This window comes from Chlorocebus sabaeus, chromosome 21 (genome assembly GCF_047675955.1).
Source record: "Chlorocebus sabaeus isolate Y175 chromosome 21, mChlSab1.0.hap1, whole genome shotgun sequence".
In the NCBI taxonomy this organism is placed as follows: domain Eukaryota; kingdom Metazoa; phylum Chordata; class Mammalia; order Primates; family Cercopithecidae; genus Chlorocebus; species Chlorocebus sabaeus.
In genome coordinates, this window is record NC_132924.1 from 61,579,405 (window position 1) to 61,601,906 (window position 22,502).

At 41.5% G+C, this 22,502-nt stretch overlaps 1 protein-coding gene across 1 annotated transcript; it reads right to left on the reverse strand.

The window, feature by feature from the left end:
- Nucleotides 1–1,698: 1,698 nt before the first annotated feature.
- Nucleotides 1,699–8,614, reverse strand: FZD1 (frizzled class receptor 1). Its single transcript, XM_007982216.3, has one exon. The coding sequence runs from the start codon at nt 8,117–8,119 to the stop codon at nt 6,170–6,172; it is 1,950 nt and encodes a 649-aa protein (XP_007980407.1). The 5' UTR covers nt 8,120–8,614; the 3' UTR covers nt 1,699–6,169.
- Between the last annotated feature and the right edge of the window lie 13,888 nt (nt 8,615–22,502).

Here is a 22,502-nt window from a genome sequence, read left to right on the forward strand (position 1 = left end):
TGTTTTATTATACAAATACACACGCGCGCGCGCAGAAGCCTGATAGTTCCTTACAATCTGGTAAACTTTAACATCAATTTTTTACAAAACGATTATTTATTCCAAGGGAAAACTTTTTGAGAGCCTTTTCTAAAAGCACCTGTTTAACCTGATTTCATGAACAGGGTTCAGTGGCTAGTTAGAAGCCTGTATCTATGCCTGTATCATTTCTTCGGGAGGCAAAGGCTAAAGGTGGAATGTCCAAATAATCAAGGTAGTTTGCTCCATTTTATCTTCATGTTCTACTCAGCTTCTGTACTCACTATAAAGACCAGTTACAAAGGGTTGTGTTCATTGACTTTTAATCTGGTGATTAAAAAGGCTACGGCCACCGTGGAGTACTTTCAATGCTGGAGCAGTGACCAACATGTAAGCTTTTACTCTATTTTGTGAGAGTACAATTTAATCCATGGAATAGGGTTTCCAATTATCCCAGTTTGCCCAGGACTTCCCCAGTTTTACTACTTAAAATTCTCACATGCCAAGAAATCTCCCAGCCCTGGGCAAACCTGGACAGTTCGTCATTCTATCTGAGGGGCCCAGAGTTTTTGACAGAATATTTGGTGAAGTTAACTTTCTAAAATATTTCCAAGAGTTGGAAAGATAAGGTCAAGAATAGTCCCCAAACCTACTTTTTAAGAAAAAAAAATCCTTATAATGATCAAGCAGCACATGACATTTAGAATATGTATCTAACTAGCCTGTATGACTTCCAGGTATTTGCTACTGCAATTGTAAAGACAAGCATTTCCAAGGGCAAGAGAACAGTCTGTCTCAGAGTGCTTCATTTAAGCAAGGACATGCTGCCAACTTGAAAGGAAATAAAGGCCACACTTTGTCTATGGGGGGATCCTGCAGTTATTCCCCTGCAAATTTAATTCAAACAGGTATTGAGATCTGAAACATGGAGATATCCACAAATTAGAGGATACTTGGTTTTTAAAAAGGAAAGAAAGAAAATCCAGGCCACAGAGAACTATATCAAAGCAGCAATAGTGGTTCCTTTTCATGTTAATCACTGTATTGCTATGAACATGTTTTGAAAGTCTATCCTATGAATGAAATTTATTGAGATCTTTTTTATAAAATACACATATAAATTTTAAAACAAAACTATTGTTTTCAGGTAAGTCAATTTCATCTTTAAAAAAAATGTGTATGCAAGATGTACAAATCAGTGCTATTTTAATACTTTGCTTTTAGAATTATTATACAAATATGCTATTCAACTAGTGTATTAATGATACCTCAAGAAAATGCAGTCTTACTTAAATTTTGTCATTCAAAAATATACCTCTTTAGAATACCAATGAAATAATTTATTTAAAGTAATCTCTTTTGGAAAATTGTATCTTATTCTTTCAAGCAATTTAAGGATCTGCTTGACTCATAAAGCTGACGATGACCCACAGAATACTTATTATATGTTCAATGCGTACATGTATAAGTACATGTACTTATAAACTGTATTTGAACTTATACATTGTATTACATTAGAAAAATTTCTTTGAGAAACCCTTTTGTTTGATGTGTTATTAGGGTCCCAAACCAACCTATAAACAAAGATCCCCAGAGGAAGTATTACAACTGAATAGCAACTTGATTCTGTAATGGAGTACAGATATTTGTCACCAAAAAACATGATACAAGTTAGAAAAATTACTCTAGAAATTGTGTTTTAATTTCCAGGTTCTAAGCAAGCTGTTTTGTCACTATACTTGTTAAAGTTTAACATATCCATCGTCAAAGGTATGACCAAAGTGAATAAAAATATTTAAGCCCAAAAAGTTTAAGGGAACTCTGAGACATGATTGACGTTCAAGTACCATTTTTCAAATTTTAAGGGCTATTGGCATCTGCCAACATTCAAAACAAAGATATATACCTTGGGAGTCATCAAAATAAACTTTACTTTTTTGGTACTTCCCTTGTAAGATCCCATTTCAAATGTAAGGACATTGAAATAAAAGCCTTCAATTTAAGATAGTATTGCAATTCCTTTTTAGTCATGTAACTAGAGAATTCTAATATATATTCCATGTCTTATTTTGGTTCCTATACATTAATCCTGCAAGCCTTTGACATTAGTGTATTCTGCAAAGTATTGAATGACAATATCACCAGTGTCCACCTCTAGACATACGTACAACTACATTTTGCTTCTAATCTCTCAGACCCCAGTTACACAGACTATTATAATAAGAAATGTATCAGAGATATTCAATGCCATGATACTGGTTTCAATCAATTGCATGTGCATTATATAAATTGTGGCCAGTAGTCAACAGATGGATTAGAAAGCAATAAAAGTAGTTGAAACTGAACGTAAATGCACACACAGTAAATATGCATCTTAAAAAAAAAATGTATACCAAGGTTGAAACATGCTAACAGGGAAGGTGATCTGCCACCACTCAAGTCCTGAAATGACTTATGATATAGTCTATTATTTTTCTTAATTGGCCACCAACTCTTCATTGTAGTCTCCTTTCCTAGTTAAATGCTGGACATTAAGAGTGATACAACTACATCAGAAGGCTCCAGTACTTACAGTGGAGACAAAAGGACCAGGCCAGTAAACTCAGGCTGACAAGTGACTACCACAGGACAAGCTGAAAAATCTGGCTCGGCTCTTTTGCATATGTTTGACACTGGCAGGCTCTGAAATTAAAAATATGACTCTCTGTCCCCACAAAGTTTAAGTGAAAAACTACTTTTTAGAAAGAGCTTCAGAAGTCTTTCATACTACTTATATATTTACTCCAAAAGCTAAATTAAGTACACTGTGAGGGGGGAAATGGACCCCAATTTATAGCTGGTTTTAAAAAAAAATAGGCAAATTGAACCATCTGAAAATAGGGTTTGTCATGGAAACAACATGCTAATGGAACAGTATCCCAAGTAGCCTTATGGTTTTCCAGATACGTCCTATTTTGCCACCAGTATTAAAATAAACAAAAGAATACACTGGTTTTCTATATACTACATCATTTAAAATAAATTGTTTTCTAAAAACAAAGGCTGGTGGTGACTTAAAAATGTCTTCTAAAGCTATATAACCACAGCATGTAAAACCTTTCTGCATCAAATTCATAGTTACATCATGTTAAGGACACCTACAATAAGACTGCTTTAAAATATATTTTTGGATAGCAATTAATGCCAAAAACATATTTTTCCAGAAATTATCTAATTGAACTACTTGGTGAGGAGATAGATACGTGTGAATTTGGCCTAAGAATACTATTTTTGTGTGTGTGTGTCTATACAATAAAACCTTCTGTCTACTATATTATGTTAATGTAACACAGAAAAAGGGAACACAAAATTGCATCTTGCTACGTAAAATAAAATGCTACATTTTTAGTAAGATTTAATTTTTTTCATTTTCCTTAAAATGAATAATGACTTATAAGACAATTGCATTATAACATGGAAAGCAACTCTATTGTATCAGTGATCTTAATTTTAGTTCCTTGTCATTTTATCACAAAATGTTTTCATGGGAAAATTTAGTAAAGGTTTTTTTAACCTGTAAAGGTATTTGAGGTTTTCCATCTAGCATTTTCCATTTCTCATAACCATATTTCCATATTATGAAATTTAAGTAAACTTTACATCTCTATAAAAATTAATGCATATATACTTATGTGTATCCTTATCTGTATATACACATATATACACCCATGCATAAATTCTGACTAAGAGTAGACCAACTAGATAATTTATCTGGAGAAGGTTCCTTGAACAATTGAAAAAAGGGGTCTTCAGAAGCAAACAATAAAACAGCCTTACAAACCCAATTGCTGTTTAAAATGTTTATGAACACATAGCCAGTTAACCATTTATTGATTGCCTATTTATGGTTTTGTAATATCCAAGATTATGGAAGAGATAAGACAATACCTCTAAAAAATATGAGAAAGGTGATTTTAAAATAAGCCTCCATAATATAAAAAGTCATGTAAATTTATCTTCTGAAAGAAAAGAAAGCTTTAATATTAAAATTAGAGTTCTCTTTTAATCCTCTTTGAGTAAAGAAATAATTTGCAAACTTCTATTTTTTACTGTCATGAAAACAGGTCTTTTCTTGGGACTTCACAAATGTCAATCACAACAATGCAAACAGAGTAATTCTTTGGAAAGACTGATCTGAGGGCTTAAGGGTAGACTTTTTTCATTGAATTCCTGAATTTTTACACTGTGGGATTGGCTATGAGACACCATAAAATGTAAAATAGTTCAGACAGCTCAAGCTCTATTATTTTCAGGCACAAAAACCATATAATTTTGTACAAAACTTTGAATTTTTTATTTGCGAAATTAAAAATACGGTATTTTATATATATAAACTTCTATTCCTCTATAAATATAGATGATTTTGTGATAGTGAACAGAATAAATGTATACCAAATTCAAAGACCAATATCATTTTAGCGTATGACAGACATAGATAAATTACAATCAGGAGGACTGCTTTTATCCTCTTCTTCACAGAGAACTAAAGTGAATATTTTTAAATGGCTTTGTAAGATTTACATTTGACACATTTCTGTAAATCCAAAAGAGGAGCACACAGGATTTAATGCAGTAGACCTGCACACATTTTCCCTTTAGCATGCATGCCCATATCTTGTTTACTTCAGGCCCTATCTCCCCATCAATTATTCTACCTTCTTTAGCTCCTGAAATCTTACCAGGTTATTATTGGTGGTGTGGATTGTTCCTCCCTCAGAATGTGTTGCTGAATAATAATCGTAACAAAATGTTGAAAGTGTTCAACTTTTACATTTTAATGTTTCTGATATATGTCTAGTTATTTGATTAAAAATAAGAAAATAGCACTTCAATTTGAGGAAGTCCATTACACTGAAATATCCTTCAAGTTTTCAATTTCTGTTTACATTTTACTGTCTTGTTAAGGAAAGCAAAGATCAACTCCTTAACAAAGCTTTCCAGGTGATCTCAACATTTCCATTTTACAGACCGGTAAAATCTAAGGGCAGGCTGTCTCATTCCTAAAGGCAGGTTGCCAGGCATCCGTATGCAATTAGAATTAACATTTTATAACCCATATCTTCAGTCTCTTCCAACCCACACAAAGCTTCATGCTTCTTCCCAAATCTCAGTAACCACATCTTTCCATGACGCTGGCCAAACCCATACCAGGTTTTAGACACTAGAGAATGAAATGAGCTCACCCCTCAAAAATTAGACTTCAAAAAGTTTGGCATTGGTTGTCTCACTCACCCTGTAACCAACTAAGGTAGGAGAAGGGAGTGTCTGGGCGTTGAAGGTGACCGTGGAGAGAGGCTGAGACTGCCAATGCCCACACTCGTGGGCTCCCATGAAGTTGGGGGAAAGTTCTGGACAGTTAAAAATCCAGCTTCAGGAAGTCGAAACGATGGGCCTTCGCAATCCACCGCTGACCAAGGGAGGAATTGGAATGTACGGGGGCCCACCTCCAGATTTGGAAGCTTTGTGGAGTACTGTACCATAAGACCCCTACCTCAAGCCAGGAAAGGGAGGAAGGGGTCAGAAGGAGGGGGAGGGGGTAGAAGGAGGAGGCGGGAATTGACCCTGGCAGCGCAGCCCTAGTCGCACCCCGCAGTGCTGAACTCGCCCCGGAGCTGGCGCCCAGCCGGCCCAAGCACTAGCGTCTGGGAGAGGCGCGCGAGGACGACCAGGAGCGCTGGGCGGTTGCACTCCAGTCTTGGCTCCTTTGCAATACTCCGAAAAGGGCAAGAAGGAAAAGCCTCAAATGGTTAAACCGCCGTAAATAATTAAAAACTTTTGAAAAAGAAAAACGCGTGATCGGTCGTCATTTAAATACAAATATACTTACAAAAATCTTACACAGGCTATTTACAATCATAAAAGCGAACAGTCCTGGTACCAGAGTGTGAGGGCAAGAGGTCTGTCCATCCTCCCTCTAGCGTCGGACCCTCGTGTCCTTTTGCCTCAGGGACGGAAGCTTTTGCAGGAGCTGAGTTCTTCAAAGGAGCCTGCGAAAGAGAGTTATCTAGTGAGGAAGCCTCGAGATGTCAGGATTGGCACGAACTCCACGGGGCTGGCTTTGGGCGATGGCTGTGCCCCGGCCGAGGCCTGGGCATGGGCTAAGCCCCAGGTCTCAGACGGTAGTCTCCCCTTGTTTGCTGTTGGTGAGCCTCGTATAGAACTTCCTCCAGGAGTTGAGGGTCTTGCCGGACCAGATCCAGAAGCCCGACGTGATGCCCACGATCAGCGTCATAAGGTACTTGATCATGAAGACCGTGAAGTCTGGGCTCATGGGCGGGTGCGGCGGGGCGCCTCCGCCCGCCTGGAGGTGAGGGCAGGGGATAGCGTAGCTCTTGCAGCTCTGGGCCACCCAGCTGCGTTCCCACTGGTCCCGGAAGGCCTGCTCGTAGAAGTAGCAGGCGATGACGATGGTGGCTGGCACAGTGTACAGCACGCTGAAGACGCCAATACGCACCATGAGCTTCTCCAGCTTCTCGGTCTTGGTGCCATCGTGCTTCATGATGGTGCGAATGCGGAAGAGTGACACAAAGCCGGCCAGCAGAAAGGACGTGCCGATAAACAGGTACACGAAGAGGGGTGCCAGCACGAAACCACGCAGCGCGTCCACGTTGTTGAGCCCCACGAAGCACACTCCGCTCAGCACATCGCCGTCCACCTGGCCCAGCGCCAGGATGGTGATGGTCTTGATGGCCGGCACAGCCCAGGCGGCCAGGTGAAAATATTGTGAGTTGGCTTCGATGGCCTCGTGGCCCCACTTCATGCCAGCCGCCAGGAACCAGGTGAGCGACAGGATCACCCACCAGATGGAGCTGGCCATGCTGAAGAAGTACAGCATCATGAAGAGGATGGTGCAGCCCTCCTTCTTGGTGCCCTGCGCCACAGTACGTGCCCCGTCCTCGGTGAACTTGTCGTTACACACCACTCGGTCCTCCAGGAGGAAGCCGGCGATGTAGGCCACGGCCACCGCCGTGTAACAGCCGGACAAGAAGATGATGGGCCGCTCCGGGTAGCTGAAGCGCCGCATGTCCACCAGGTACGTAAGCACCGTGAAGAGCGTGGAGGCGCAGCACAGCACTGACCAGATGCCAATCCAGGTGCGCGAGAAGCGCAGCTCCTCGGGTCCGAAGTACATGAGCCCGTACACCTTGGTCGGCTCACAGGGTGCGCCGCAGTCCTTCTCCCCCAGGAAGTGGTAGTTGAGGTAGGAGGGCACCTTGAGGGCGCGCGGGCAGGAGAACTTGCCTCGCTCCGACGCGCTGGCGCCCCCCAGGAAGCCGCCACGGTGCCCTCCGCCGCCGTGCTGAGGGTTGCTTGTCCAAAACTCTGGAAGCAGCGAGGGCGTCGGGGTGCCCTTGTCGGACGTGTTCTGGCCCACGCACAGCTCGCCGGCGCCGTGCACCGGGAACTTCTCGCACTTGAGCGTGTCTGGCCACTGGAAGCCGAACTTGTTCATGAGCGCCTCGCAGCCCTGGCGCGCGCGCTCGCACAGGGAGCGGCAGGGCGGCAGCGCTTGCTCTAGCACGGTGCACACGGGCGCGTACATGGAGCACAGGAAGAACTTGAGCTCAGCGGAACACTGCACTTTCACTAGCGGGTAGAACTGGTGCACCTCGAGGCCCGCGTCCTCCTGGTTCGTGTGGCCCAGCAGGTTGGGCATGATGGTCTGGTTGTACGCAATGTCCGTGCAGAGCGGGATGGAGATGGGCTGGCAATAGCCGTGGTCCGGGATGGAGATGCCCCGCTCACCGTTGTACTGCTGCCCGCTCTGTTGCTGCTGAGGCGGCGGCGGCGGCGGCGGCTGCTGCCCCAGCCCGGGCCCCTGGCCTGGCCCCTGGCCCGCCGCCTGCGCCCGGACCCCCAGCAACAGAGGAGCCTCCAGCAGCCAAAGCAGCAGCAGCAGCTGGCGCGCCAATCGCCGGGGGTCAACTGGGGGGCGGCGGCGGCCACCGGCGTCCCCGCTCCCCTCCTCCGCCAGCCGGGCCGAGAGCGCCCCGGCACAAAGTTCCCAGCTCACGCCGCCGCCGGCGGCCCGGGACTTCTTAGGCACCTCCTCCTCAGCCATACTTTCTCGGCTCCTCTCTTGGCGCCGCTGCGCTGGGGCTGGCAGGGGCACGGCCGGCGGTGGCACCCCCTGCGGCCAGGGAGACCTCTGCGCCGGTGCCCTCCGTCGAGCCCAAGCCGCGTCCGGCCCGCTCCCCCGGCTCCTGCTCTGCGTACCGCAGCCGCCACCGCCGCGGAAACTTGCGATTCATGAAGCGCGGGCGGCGGGGAGAACCCGGGTGGCTCGGGTGCGCCGGGGTCGTGTCCCGCCTTCCTGGCCCTCGGCTCGCTGGCTCCCGGCTGGCGACGCCGCGCTAGTGGCCGCGGCCCCGTAGAGAGCGCAACTCTCCGCAGCCCAGCGGGCTCAGCTCCCCCCTGCGCCTCCGCCTCCTTCTCCGCCGCCGCCGCCTGACCATTTGTGTCAATCCCTCAACTCGCTCCCTCTCCTCTCCCTCGCGCGCCCTCGGACCGGTTTCCAGGCGCCCCGCAGTCTGTCTTTCACCAGGAGGGAGGAGCCTTGAAACCGACGCAGAACTGGAGGCTCAGGGACCGTCGCCCAATCGCGGCTCCGGCTTCCCGGCGCAAAGGGAGCCGGCCGCCTCCTAGCCTGAGCGAAAGCCAGCGGCTGCCGGGCGGGGTAGGAGGAGGCGGGAGGAGGAGGAAGTGGTGGTGGCACTACTCAGGCACAAAGAGTAGGATTGCTATGAAGCGGGACAGGCTTGGTTGCTTTTGCTTTTTCAGAAGAAAAGGGCGAGGACAAGTAGGAGAATGGTCCCATATGCTACTGGAGATAATGAATAGGAGTCAGAGGACCGCGGGACTTAGCTTTTCTTTTCTTGTATCCATTATCATGTTTAAAAATCCTGCTCTTAACGCTGGTTACCAACAGCAAACGGGGTGCTGCTTCCAGAACAGATGCCTTTGACTTAAGGAGCGCACGGTTTCCTTTGAGTTTGTGTCTGTCGAGGTTTTGTTTAAAATATTACATTAATAAATCCTCTAGTTCACTGACTGGGCTTGGCGGGCTTTGGTCGCGCCATTTCCCCAGGGGAGACGTTCACTGGATTGCTGTCAAATGAAACAAAACACAAACTTTGATGGAATTTGGAAAGTAAAGCCAGATGCGCCTTCTGCTAATATCATTCTTGTAGTCAAACTCCTTTTTTTCCGCCTCTTTAATCAAGTCAGAAACAGAAGCAAAAGAAAACTATCCATTAAATTTTTGGAGAGGAAAACTTAAGAACCCGACGACCGAGGCGGTGGGGGCGCCTCTCTGGGATCGTCCTCGCCTCTCCAGACCGCAGAGGTGGCGCCGGCGGGAGCTGCACTCGCCGGCAGCCTAGGCCCTTGGGGAGCCTTTCTAAACCCTGGGGACGCCCACGGCTCTGATGGGAACTTCTGGGACCTGGGCCATTTAGGTTCCACAGGCTGGGCTACAGAGCTGGAGACGCCAGTTTAACAAACAAAACAAACAGTCTGAAAGCAAACAGCGAACTGCACATTCTCTTCCTAATTCCAAAACAATATAATCCGTCTCAGCAGACGCACATTAATGTTGTTTTCCTTGTAAGATTATTTTAAATGGTGGTTTGACTATGTGATTCAGTTTTATCAGAAAAGTGCCATGGGACTATTAATTCTTCGATTTTTTTTTTTTTTTTTTTTTTTTTTTTTTTTTTTTTTGCCTGTGATCAGACTCTATCTCAGCGTACTTTTCGCCAATTACTATCATTCATTTACACATTCATTTGTTTAATAGATACCAACCACCCATTGTGCTATAAGCACTCTTAAGTCGTAGAGTATAAAATGAAGGAGACCTGTGCCAGCCCTAGAGGAGGGCATAATACAATGGGGCACAGAAATGCAAATCACTTGTCACAGTGTCCATCCCAAAGCCAAAAGGGCACAAGGAAAGCAACCAGCTCAGATGAAATGGGGTTCTGACGGAGAGGTAGGTGCAAGGTGCAAAAGATTAAATCTCAAATTCACTTGAATTGCCGAAAGCGGCCAGAGAGATGAGTGTAGCTGAGGCACTTTGAGGGGAGACAGGAGGAAAGGTTTTAGTCCAGACTAAAACGTTTGGGCCAAATTATACAGAAAATAGAAAACTATTGGAAGATCACTTTCCCCACATAAGCAGAGAATGATTTCAGGGTGGCTGAAAGAGGGCTCTTGAGGCAGGCTGTCATTAGGAAGCTTTAACATTCATCTACACATAAAGGTTACTAGTTAGATGGGTGTTACTTGTACTACATACTAACAAGTCTCTGATAATTTCACTACTCAGCATGTTGGTGTCTACACATCTTTACCTGCTAAAGCAAAATGACATCTATTTGTCTCAGATACATGTTATTGTTTTTCAAATGTTTATATAAGCAGTACATTCATAAAATGCATATTTGCTTTAACGTGTTTCTGATTGCTAGCATTTTTTTAAAGCAACAGGTACTAAATGCACAATTATGTGAGCATGTGTATGTGTTGACTGTAATTTATGACACATTTTGATATTGAAAAGGAGGTTGGAAAGCACAGCTCTCTGAGGTCCTTTGAACCGTTCAATAAGTGTTCATTTTACACTCTAGGATCCTGGTCCCCAGGCTCCCAGGGACACTTTTTCTCTAGCCTTTCCACTCTGATGCTCATTCCTCTGCTGATGGTATCCTGTGTTTAGGAACTTTATCAAGCCATCTCTCTCCTATCACTCCTGTCTTGGAAAGACTTAACCTGTCTTGTGTTCTATTCTCTCACGTCATTCGAGCTGACTAGGCTGAGTGAAAAGTGAATTTATTCTGATGTGTTAATTACCAAGAAGCATCATATGTGTTAAGCATCCATCCCTACCATCACTCCAAATCTTTCTCCTTCTCCCCTAAGGGGTTAGGGCACAGAGAACATGGCAGAGCACTCAGTTCTGTTTCTCAGAGTAGAAGACACTGTCTTGCTTCAAAAGTTGTTCTACTGAAATTCTTGAACTTGTTTTATATTCCACCTGACAGTGAAGTTTTCTACGAGGAGGCTCAGAAGTACAGACAGAGTTAAAAAGAGAGAGAGATGTACCCTAGAACTTAAAGTATAATAATAAAAAAAAAAAAAAAAAGAGCAAGAGAGAGAGAGAAAATGTCATTCTTACCAGATTATGAAACTGGAAGCAACCAAAGATGTCATCTAGAAATGAGTTAATTTTCTGCAATCTACAATTAAGAATATTGGACCCAGAAATATTAAGGGATGTGCCTCAAGTTAAATGGCCCTATTTTGCTTGAATATCATTAGAAGCTTATTTTAATCCTTCTATGTTCTTTTAAGTAGCTCTAGTACTTTTAATCTTTTTTTAAAAGTTAGTTTTCTGTGGAAGTTCTCCCTCAATAGAATGTGTAAATAAAAAACCTTATACAATTTTTTAAAAAATCGTTTTCTGAGAGTTGTCTTCCAAAGTTTAAAAAAACAACAAACTTCATTATCATTTATTATACAAATAAAATATTTAATTTATCAAAACTATGTAATACAGAAGAAGATACTAAAATCAGAAACAATTCAGAGTTTTAGTCAGTAATAACCAGAGTCATGAAAGGAGGTCTTTTGGAGGAGGTCATGAAGGCAATGGGTAACAAAATATTAGAAGAGAAATATGAGCAATGTATTTTAACAGAGTATAAAATGTACTATTTTCTCAAGATGTGGAAAAATTTGAGATCCACAGATGAAAATTACTAAGTATGAACTATTATGAACTTGGTAATAAAAATATTTCAGTTAGGTCAAAACTATAAACAACCCAATTCCTCCTTGATACTGCTTTGTCAAGCATCATACTCAGTCAAGTTTTCTTATATCAAAGATCTTGTTTTATCAGGCCTTTCCCAAATCTTCTGAAGTTTCTCCAGACTGCTTATGTCAGGTTGAATGTGGATAATTAGCAGGGATAGAGATCCAGTTCCAATTACATATAGTTGAGTGTACACAGACACACAGGCAGTTAGGTGAATGCTCCATGTGCAACCTGAAGGATATTAAGCTTTTAGGTGAGTTGCATTTTTGCTGGCTTGTGGGTGGCAGACTTGAATTGTCTTTGTTGAAGAATAGAGATTAACATTGGTTAAGACTATATTTTTGAAAACCTACTGTGTATACTTGGTGTTATTTTGCACGATGTTTCCATACATTGTGTTGCTTAAACTTTGAGGAAGGTGCTAATTATCTTATCCCCTTTTTTTTTTTTTTTTTTAGCCTTTTTCTTTTTTTTTAGAAGCAGGGTCCCGTTCTGTCTCCCAAGCTGGCATGATCATAGGATCATAGTTCGCTGCAGCCTCAAACTCCTGGACTTGAGCAATCCTCCCACTTTAGCTTCACTCCTTGTTAGGACTACAGGTAGGCACCATCATGTCCATCTAATCTTTTAAATTTTTGTTGAGACAGGGTCTTGCTGTGTTGCCCAGGCTGGTCTCAAACTCCTGGGCTCAAGCTATCCTCCCACTCAGCCTCCCTATGTTATCTCCTTTTAATAGATGAAGGATCGAAGGCTCAAAGCACTTAAGTAATTTGTACAAGATCCCATAGCCAGTAAGTGCCAGAATGGGGCTTGTGTCTGACCAAGGTCCATGGACTTCCAGTTAGTAACACTATGTGATCGTGTCCAGTGAAAAAATCACAGAAGAAAATGTGGTTTCTGGGAGCACATCAGATGATTGCTCAGTATTTAACATAGTTTTCTATACCAGGATATACATGCTAGGGGCTTAAATGCTGGGATTCACTGATGCGTTAGACCACCCTCTCCAAAGGTGTTCTGTGAGATAAATTTGTTGAAATAAATTTGGAAAAAAGGCCATACTCTGTGTCCTTATTGGAGATTCACATTAGCCTAATATAATCTCTGAGAAGTGCTGAGCTGAAGAACCCTTTTAAACTTTTGTCTTATTTAGTATTTCCCACATTTGGAATATACATATACAAACACACACTTGGAATACACACATGTACATACATACACATACGTAGACACACATATATATTATACTGCATCAATATTTTGCTTGGCATTAATGCTCTGTGAGATTCAACTTGAAAAATGCTGAATTAGACCTAATATATTTTGAATTTTTATTTTATAAGGTTGGACTCTCACCCCTGTATTACTTTTGAATGTCAGGTGTAGAAAGTAAGAACTTGGCCTGCTATACTTTGAGTTCCTGACTCTTCTTGAATTCCTAGTGAAGGGAAGTTGATTGGTTAAGGAGCTGATAGTAATAGAGAAAACTCAGACCATACTATTCCCTTCTTTCTGGGTGGCACCACCTAGGAGTCTATTATATCGTCTTTTTAGAGACACACTAAGTATAACTCTACTAAAGCTTTCAGCGTAGTTCTCTATTTCATTTCTCCTTGAATTTCCAACCCAGAAATTACTACATAAGCTATTTCTTATCTTCCATAACATCTGTATTCTTCTGCAACAATTCTAAAAATGAATGTCTTTTCTTTGTTTTTCCTTTCTTTCTCATACAAATCTGCTCTCGACATTGGTAAAATAGTTCTTGAATTCATTCACATACAGAAGCTCAATTTGCAGACTCATATATATATATATTTCCCTAAAACCACTTATCAAAAGAGATTTTCAGTGTGATTACCTTGACTTTTATCTTATAGGGTACTTACAGCTAATTGATATTAAGATCCTGAACTAACTTATTATTTGAGAGTCAGCCGTAATTTGTTATAATTTACATTTTAAACATGGCAAGACTTAAAGATTTAATATAAAGGGGTGGCTCTGTAGTTCTAAATATGAATCATGGATTACTTGTACACAAATCTCACAAAACATGTTTTTTATTTTTTAAAAAAGATAAGAAGTATGAAAGAGGAAACAAATCACTATCACTGAATTTTCATCAAGGTAGGATAATAACCCAAATATTCTTGTAATTAAAAAATTAAACTATAATAGGAAATTTTGCTAAATACATTACTTAAACATCAGTTTCACAAAAAAAGTGCATATAAAGAGTATTTCATGACTCTGCTTTAATTAGTTCTGTTGTCATGTCATTGTGCAATTGTAAATGGTGTATACTATCTGGGAAAACTTTTGCAAAACATGCAGGCATTTGTATTAGATTTAGAATGTAGTCCTTCTTCGAGTCCCTGGGAAAGAAATATAGATGATTCCTTGTAAATTAAAACCTTATGCCTCATCCGCTTAAAGAGGCCTGATTGGCTAAGATGTGGGGTGCTGAGTTTGCAATCATTTTGACGCAGAAATAAATTTTAGGAGAATAAGTAAAACTTGTGCTTCTGTAAGTGAACATTTCTATTCTCCCTTCTAGATGATTTGTGTATGGGGGAAATAATGTTATGCATCTCTTAAAATTATAGTCTGATCAAATTGTTTTCTTCTTTTTTGTTTCTTGCTTTAACCTGAAATCTCCTGGCTGCATAAATTGACAGGGAAGTCAATTTAATGTTTCTAAAGTTTGGGTACAAATATTTCTTAGAATAACATCTTTGGGGTGGGGGGCTGGTAAGATGACCAAATAGGAACAGCTCTGCTCTGCAGCTCCCAGTGAGATCAACGCAGAAGGTGGGTGATTTCTGCATTTCCAACTGAGGTACCTGGCTCATCTCTTTGGGACTGGTTAGGCAGGGGGTGCAGACTACAGAGGGTGAGCCGAAGCAGGGTGGGGCATTGCCTCACCCGGGAAGCACAAGGGGTTAGGGAACTCCCTCCCCTAGCCAAGGGAAGCCGTGAAGGACTGTGCCATGAGGAACCATGCATTCTGGCCCAGACACTGTGCTTTTCCTACAATCTTCACAACCCACACACCAGGAGATTCCCTTGTGTGCCTACACCAGGGGCCTGGGATTCAAGCACAAAACTGGGTGGCTGTTTGGGCAGACATTGAGACACTGAGTCAGCTGCTGGATTTTTTTTTTTTTTCACACCCCAGTGGCACCTGGAATGCCAGCAAGACAGAACCGTTCACTCCCCTGGAAAGGGGGCTGAAGCCAGGAAGCCAAATAGTCTAGCTCAGTGGATTTCACCCCCATGGAGCCCAGCAAGCTAAGATCCACTAGCTTGAAATTCTCACTGCGAGCACAGCAGTCTGAAGTTGACCTGGGATGCTCTAGCTTGGTGGGGGGAGGGGTGTCAGCCATTACTGAGGCTTGAGTAGCAGTTTTTCCCTCACAGTGTAAAAAAAGCTGCCTGGAAGTTCAAACTTGGTGGAGCCCAACGAACTCCTCCGAGCTAAAGGAGTATGTTCTAACCCAATGCAAGGAAGCTAAGAACCTTGAAACAAGGTTACACGAATTGCTAACTAGAATAACCAGTTTAGAGAAGAACATAAATGACATGATGGAGCTGAAAAACACAGCACAAGAACTTCGTGAAGCATACACAAGTATCAATAGCCAAATTGATCAAGAAGAAGAAAGGATAACAGAGAGTGAAGATCAACTCAATGAAATAAAGTTAGAAGACAAGATTAGAGGAAACAGAGTGAAAAGAAATGGACAAAACCTCCAAGAAATATAGAACTATGTGAAAAGACCAAATCTACGTCTGATTGGTGTACCTGAAAGTGATAGGGAGAATGGAACCAAGTTGGAAAACACTCTTCAAGATATAATCCAGAAGAACTTCACCAACCTAGCAAGGCAGGCTAACATTCAAATTCAGGAAATAGACCACCACAAAGATATTCCTCAAAAAGAGCAACCCCAAGACACATAATCATCAGATTCGCCAAGGTTGAAATGAAAGAAAAAATGTTAAGGGCAGCCAGAGAGAAAGGTCGGGTTACCCACAAAGGGAAGCCCATCAGACTAACAGCAGATCTCTCAGCAGAAAGCTTTCAACCCAGAATGTCATATCCAGCCAAACTAAGCTTCATAAGTGAAGGAGAAATAAAATTATTTACAGACATATGCTCTCAGCAAATGCTGAGAGACTTTTTCACAACAGGCCTGCCTTACAAGAGCTCCTGAAGGAAGCATTAAACATGGACAGGAACACTAGTACCAGCCACTGTAAAAACATACCAAATTGTAAAGACCATCAACATTATGAAGAAACTGCATCAACTAATGGGCCAAATAACCAGCTAACATAATGACAGGATCAAATTCACACATAACAATATTAACCATAAATGTAAATGGGCTAAATGCTCCAATTAAAAGACACAGACTGGCAAATGGGATAGAGTCAAGACCCATGAGTGTGCTGTTTTCAGGAGAGCCATCTCACAAGCAAAGACACATATAGGCTCAAAATAAAGGGATGGAAGAATATTTACAAAGCAAATGGAAAGCAAAAAAGTAGAAGGGGTTGCAATCCTAGTCTCTGATAACACAGACTTTAAACCAACAAAGATCAAAAAAGACAAAGAAGAGCATTACATAATGGTAAAGGGATCAATGCAACAAGAAGTGCTATCCTAAATATATATGTACCCAATACCAGAGCATCAAGATTCATAAAGAAAATTCCTAGAGACCTACAAGGAGACTTAGACTCTCACATAATAATAGTGGGAGACTTTAACACCCCACTGTCAATATTAGATTAATGAGACAGAAAATTAGCAAGGATATTCAGGACATGAACTCAGCTCTGAACTAAGTGGACCTAATAGACATTTACAGAACTTTCCACCCTAAATCAACAGAATATACCTTCTTCTCAGCACCACATCACACTTATTCTAAAATTGATCACATAACTGGAAGTAACACACTCCTCAGCAAATGCAAAATAATGGAAATCATAACAAACAATCTCTCAGACCACAATCAAATTAGAACTCAGGATGAAGAAATTCACTCAAAACCACACAACTACATTAAAACTGAACAACCTGCTCCTAAATGACTATGGATAAATAACAAAATTAAGGCAGAAATAAATAAGTTCTTTGAAAATAACGAGAACAAAGATACAATGTACCAGAATCTCTGGGACAGACCTAAAGCAGCGTTTAGAAGGAAATTTATAGCACTAACTGCCCACAGGAGAAAGCAGGAAAGATCTAAAATTGACACCCTAACATCACAATTAAAAGAACTAGAGAAGCAAGAGCAAACAAATTCAAAAGATAACAGAAGACAAGAAATAACTAAAATCAGAGCAGTGCCGAAGGAGATAAAGACACGGAAAACCCTTCAAAAAATCAATGAATCCAGGAGCTGGTTTTTTGAAAAGGTTAACAAAATACGTAGACCACTAGCCAGACTAGTAAAGAAGAAAGAAAGAAGAATCAAATAGACACAATAAGAACTGTTAAAGGAGATACCACCACTGACCCCAGAGAAATACAAACTACCATTAGAGAATACTATAAACACCTCTACACAAATAATCTAGAAAATCTAAAAGAAATGGATAAATTCCTGGACACATACACCCTCCCAAGACTAAACCAGGAAGTAGTTGAACCCCTGAATAGGCCAGTAAGAAGTTTTGAAATTGAGGCAGTAGTTAATAGCCTACCAACCAAAAAAAAAAAAAAGAAACCCAGGACCAGACAGATTCATAGCTGAATTCTACCAGAGGTACAAAGAGGAGCTGGTACCAGTCCTTCTGAAACTATTCCAAACAATAGAAAAAGAGAGAATCCTCCCTAACTCATTTTATGAGGCCAGCATCAACCTGATACCAAAACCTGGCAGAGACACAACAACAACAAAAAAATTTCAGGCCAATATGCCTGATAAATATCAAGGCGAAAATTCTCAATAAAATATTGCCAAAGTGAACCCAGCAGCACATCGAAAAGGTTACCCACCATGATCAAGTCGGCTTCATCCCTGGGATGCAAGGCTGGTTCAACAAACGCAGATCAATAAACACAGTCCATCACACAAACAGAACCAATGACAAAAACCGCATGATTATCTCATTAGATGCAAAAAAGGCCTTTGTTGAATTCAACACCCCTTCATACTGAAAACCTCAATAAACCAGGTATTGATAGAATATATCTCAAAATAATAAGAGTTATTTATGACAAACCCACAGTCAATATCACACTGAATGGGCAAATACTGGAAGCATTCCCTTTGAAAACCAGCACAAGAGAAGGATGCCCTCTCTCACCATTCCTATTCAACATAGTATTGGAAGTTCTGGCCAGGGCAATCAGGCAAGAGAAAAAAATAAAGAGTATTCAAATAGCAAGAGAGGAAGTCAAATGGTCTCTGTTTGCAAATAACATGACTGTATATTTAGAAAACCCCATCGTCTCAGCCCGAAATCTCCTTAAGCTAATAAGCAACTTCAGCAAAGTCTCAAGATACAAAATCAATGTGCAAAAATCACAAACATTCCTGTACACCAATAACTGACAAACACAGAGCCAAATCATGAGTGAACTCCCATTCATAATTGCTACAAAGAGAATGAAATACCCAGGAATACAACTTACAAGGGACGTGAAGGACCTCTTCAAGGAGAACTACAAACCACTGCTCAAGGAAATAAGAGAGGACACAAACAAATGGAAAAACATTCTATGCTCATGGATAGAAGAATTAATATCGTGAAAATGGCCATAGTGCCTAAGGTAATTTATAGATTCAGTGCTATCTCCATCAAGTTACCATTGACTTTCTTCACAAAATTAGAAAAAACTACTTTAAATTTCATATAGAAACAAAACAGAGCCTATATAGCCAAGACAATTCTAAGCAAAAAGAACAAAGGTGGATACATCATGCTATCTGACTTCAAACTACACTAACAAGGCTACAGTAACCAAAACAGCTTGGTACTGGTACCAAAATAGGTATATAGACCAATGGAACAGAACAGTGGCCTCAGAAATAATGCCACATGTCTACAACCATTTGATCTTTGACAAACCTGACAAAAACAGGCAATGGGGAAAGGATTCCCCATTTAATAAATGGTGTTGGGAAAACTAGCTAGCCATATTCAGAAAACTAAATCTGGACCCCTTCCTTACACCTTTTACAAAAATTAACTCAAGACGGATTAAATAGTTAAAATTATAAAAACCCTATAACTATAAAAACCCTAGAAGAAAATCTAGGCAATAACATTCAGGACAAAAACTTCATGACTAAAACACCAGAATCAATGGCAACAAAAGCCAAAATGACAAATGGGATCTAATTAAACTAAAGAACTTCTGCACAGCAAAAGAAACTATCATCAGAATGAACAGGAAATCTATGGAATGGGAGAAAATTTTTGCAAGCAATCTATCCCATCTGACAAAGGGCTAATATCCAGCATCTACAAAGAACTTAAACAAATTTACAAGAGAAAAACAACACCACCAAAAATTGGATGAAGGATATGAACAGACAATTCTCAAAAGAAGACATTTATGCAGCCAACAAACATATGGAAAAAAAGCTCATCACCACTGGTCATTAGAAAAATGCAAATCAAAACCACAATGTGATACCATCTCACACCAGTTGGAATGGTGATCATTAAAATGTCCGGAAGCAACAGATGCTGGTGAGGATGTGGAGAAATAGGAACGCTTTTACACTGTTGGTAGGAGGGTAAATTAGTTCAACCATTGTGGAAAACAGTGTGGCAATTCCTCAGAGATCTAGAACCAGAAATACCATTTGACCCAGCAATCTCATTACTGGGTACATAGCCAAAGAATTATAAATAATTCTATTCTAAAGACATATGCACACGTATGTTTATTGCAGCACTGTTACAATAGCAAAGACTTGGAACCAACCCAAATGCCCATCAATGATAGACTGGATAAAGAAATTGTGGCACATATACACCACGGAATACTATGCAGCCATAAAAAAGGATGAGTTCATGTCCTTTTCAGGGTCATGAATGAAGCTGGCAACCATCATTCTCAGCAAACTAACACAGGAACAGAAAACCAAACACCGCATGTTCTCACTCATAAGTGGGAGTTGAACAATGAGAACACATGGACACAGGGAGGGGAACATCACACACCAGCACCTGTCAGGGGGTGGGGGCCTAGCAGTAGGCTAGGAGGGATAGCATTAGGAGAAATACCTAATGTAGATGACAGGTTGATGGGTGCAGCAAACCACCATGGCACATGTATATTTATGTAACAAACCTGCACGTTCTGCACGTGAATCCCAGACCTTAAAGTGTAATAATAATAATAAAAATCTTTGGAATTATGATTATGAACAAATGAGCTGGGTGCTATTATTCATTCCTGTATCCCAGCACTTTGGGAGGGCAAGGCGGGAGAATCACTTGAAGTCAGGAGTTCAAGACTAGCCTGGGCAACATAGATCCTGTCTCTACAAAAAGAAATTGAAAATTATTTGGATGTGGCGGCACATGCCTATCGTTCCAGATACTTGGTAGGCTGAGGCTGGAGCTTTGCTTGAACTCAAAAGTTTGAGGCTACAGTGAGCTGTGATTACACCACTGCACTCCAGCTTGGGTGACAAAGCGAGACCCTGCCTCATGAAAGAACAAATGGGACATGTACCCAGGTATTTTTGCTTCAGATATGACAATAATTTTTTTGGCCAGGATAAAAAAAAGCACTCAGCTGTTTATACTTTATTAGAAATCTAGCTGAAAAGATCCTTATGCTGTTTTAAAAAATAAGAAAAAAGCAAAAGAGAAAGCATTTTTCTGCGTGGAAGTTGCCATCATATCATAGTACCTGATTTAATCTTTTTTTTGTTGTTGTTGTTGTTGTTGTTGTTGTTGAGACGGAGTCTCGCTCTGTCGCCCAGGCTGGAGTGCAGTGGCCGGATCTCAGCTCACTGCAAGCTCCGCCTCCCGGGTTTATGCCATTCTCCTGCCTCAGCCTCCCAAGTAGCTGGGACTACAGGCGCCCACCACCTCGCCCGGCTAGTTTTTTGTATTTTTTTAGTAGAGACGGGGTTTCACTGTGTTAGCCAGGATGGTCTCCATCTCCTGACCTCGTGATCCGCCCGTCTCGGCCTCCCAAAGTGCTGGGATTACAGGCTTGAGCCACCGCGCCCGGCCCTGATTTAATCTTCACAACAACTCTGGTGCAACCTGGTGCAGGTTGCAGGACAGTCACCCTCATTCACGATACAGAAATGGAGTCTTAGGAAGGTGACTTGCTCACACAGCCTGTCAATGGATGAAAGAGGATTCACATGCGGTTACCACATGTATGAACACAGCCGCATGCCAAGGGAAACAAGATCCATTCCAGAAGTTCTGTAATCTAATTAAATCAAGGTCATTAGGAAATACAAAATTCTTCTATGGACCTATCTCTAAGACAGCCATTTGGATCTTTTAGTGTGAAAGATATCAAACCCCATACAGGCAATGACAGAAGGCCATTTCTTACACCTAACCATGACAAAAACTAGGCTGCATGGTGAATCCTTCTTAGCTCAGGGAAGGTGTTTATGTAGGGAGGTAAAACCATAAATTCAATATGTAGCTTTCCTGTGATTTGAGTTGAACCAGGGGTAGAACTTTAGGGGATGTACTCAGCATTTTCACATTTATTTCTGCATCCAAAGAAAGGCCTGGATATTGGTGTATTCTTTGGTGCTGGGTAAAAGGCATCGTTGTGTCTTTTATCATGGCAAGTTTTTCTTGCTCTGCTGAACCTCAGTCTCCTCATTTATAAAATTAAACTGATAACCTAATGGGTAGTGTTTATCTTGCTGTCTTTAATATACTGTAATTCTGATCACAACAAAGAGGTATGTGTGTTTATATTTAAAAGTCAGAATATTAATGAACAGGCAAGTGCGTTTGTTAAAACTGCCCCAGCACATTGATTTTAGGAATCTCTGCATTATTGATCTGATAGGATGAAATGCAATCGGGATCCATTTAAACCAAGGGCTTTTATTTTTAGCTTTCATTTCCCCTCAGTTCTCTCAAGAGCAGAAGCAAGGGGAATCTCTGTCTACATGGGCTAGTGTGCTTCCCCTTAGGCCTTTTCAGACTGTGGAGTTCATATGGCATTCTGTTTGCTGCAGGTCCTGCAGATTAACATGGAACTTTTAGCTTCGAAAGTGAACTTTGCAATGATTAGACACTATATATGTGTTTGAAAAATGTGCACAAAGATCAAGATTGGATCTGGTGATTTTGATATGGTTAAATTTTCCCTTTTATTCCATTCTTACCACTATATCCATTATTTCTGAAATGTTCCATATTCCTATTGTTGTGCATCAAACCAACCCAAATTTAGTAGCATAAAATTATAACCATTCTATTATGCTTATGATTCATGGGGCCAGGTATGTGTCCAGGGTCAGTGGGAATGACTTGTCTGTACTCCATAGTCTGAGAACTCAGCTGGGAGGACTCCGACAGCTGATACGGAGTTGGGGTAACTAGAGCAGTTGAGGGCTGAAATAGCTGGGGCTGGAAGATCCACTTCCGGATG

Coding starts and splice junctions, on each gene's coding strand:
- FZD1 (XM_007982216.3), bottom strand. CDS start 8,119: ATGGCTGAGGAGGAGGTGCCTAAGAAGTCCCGGGCCGCCGGCGGCGGC.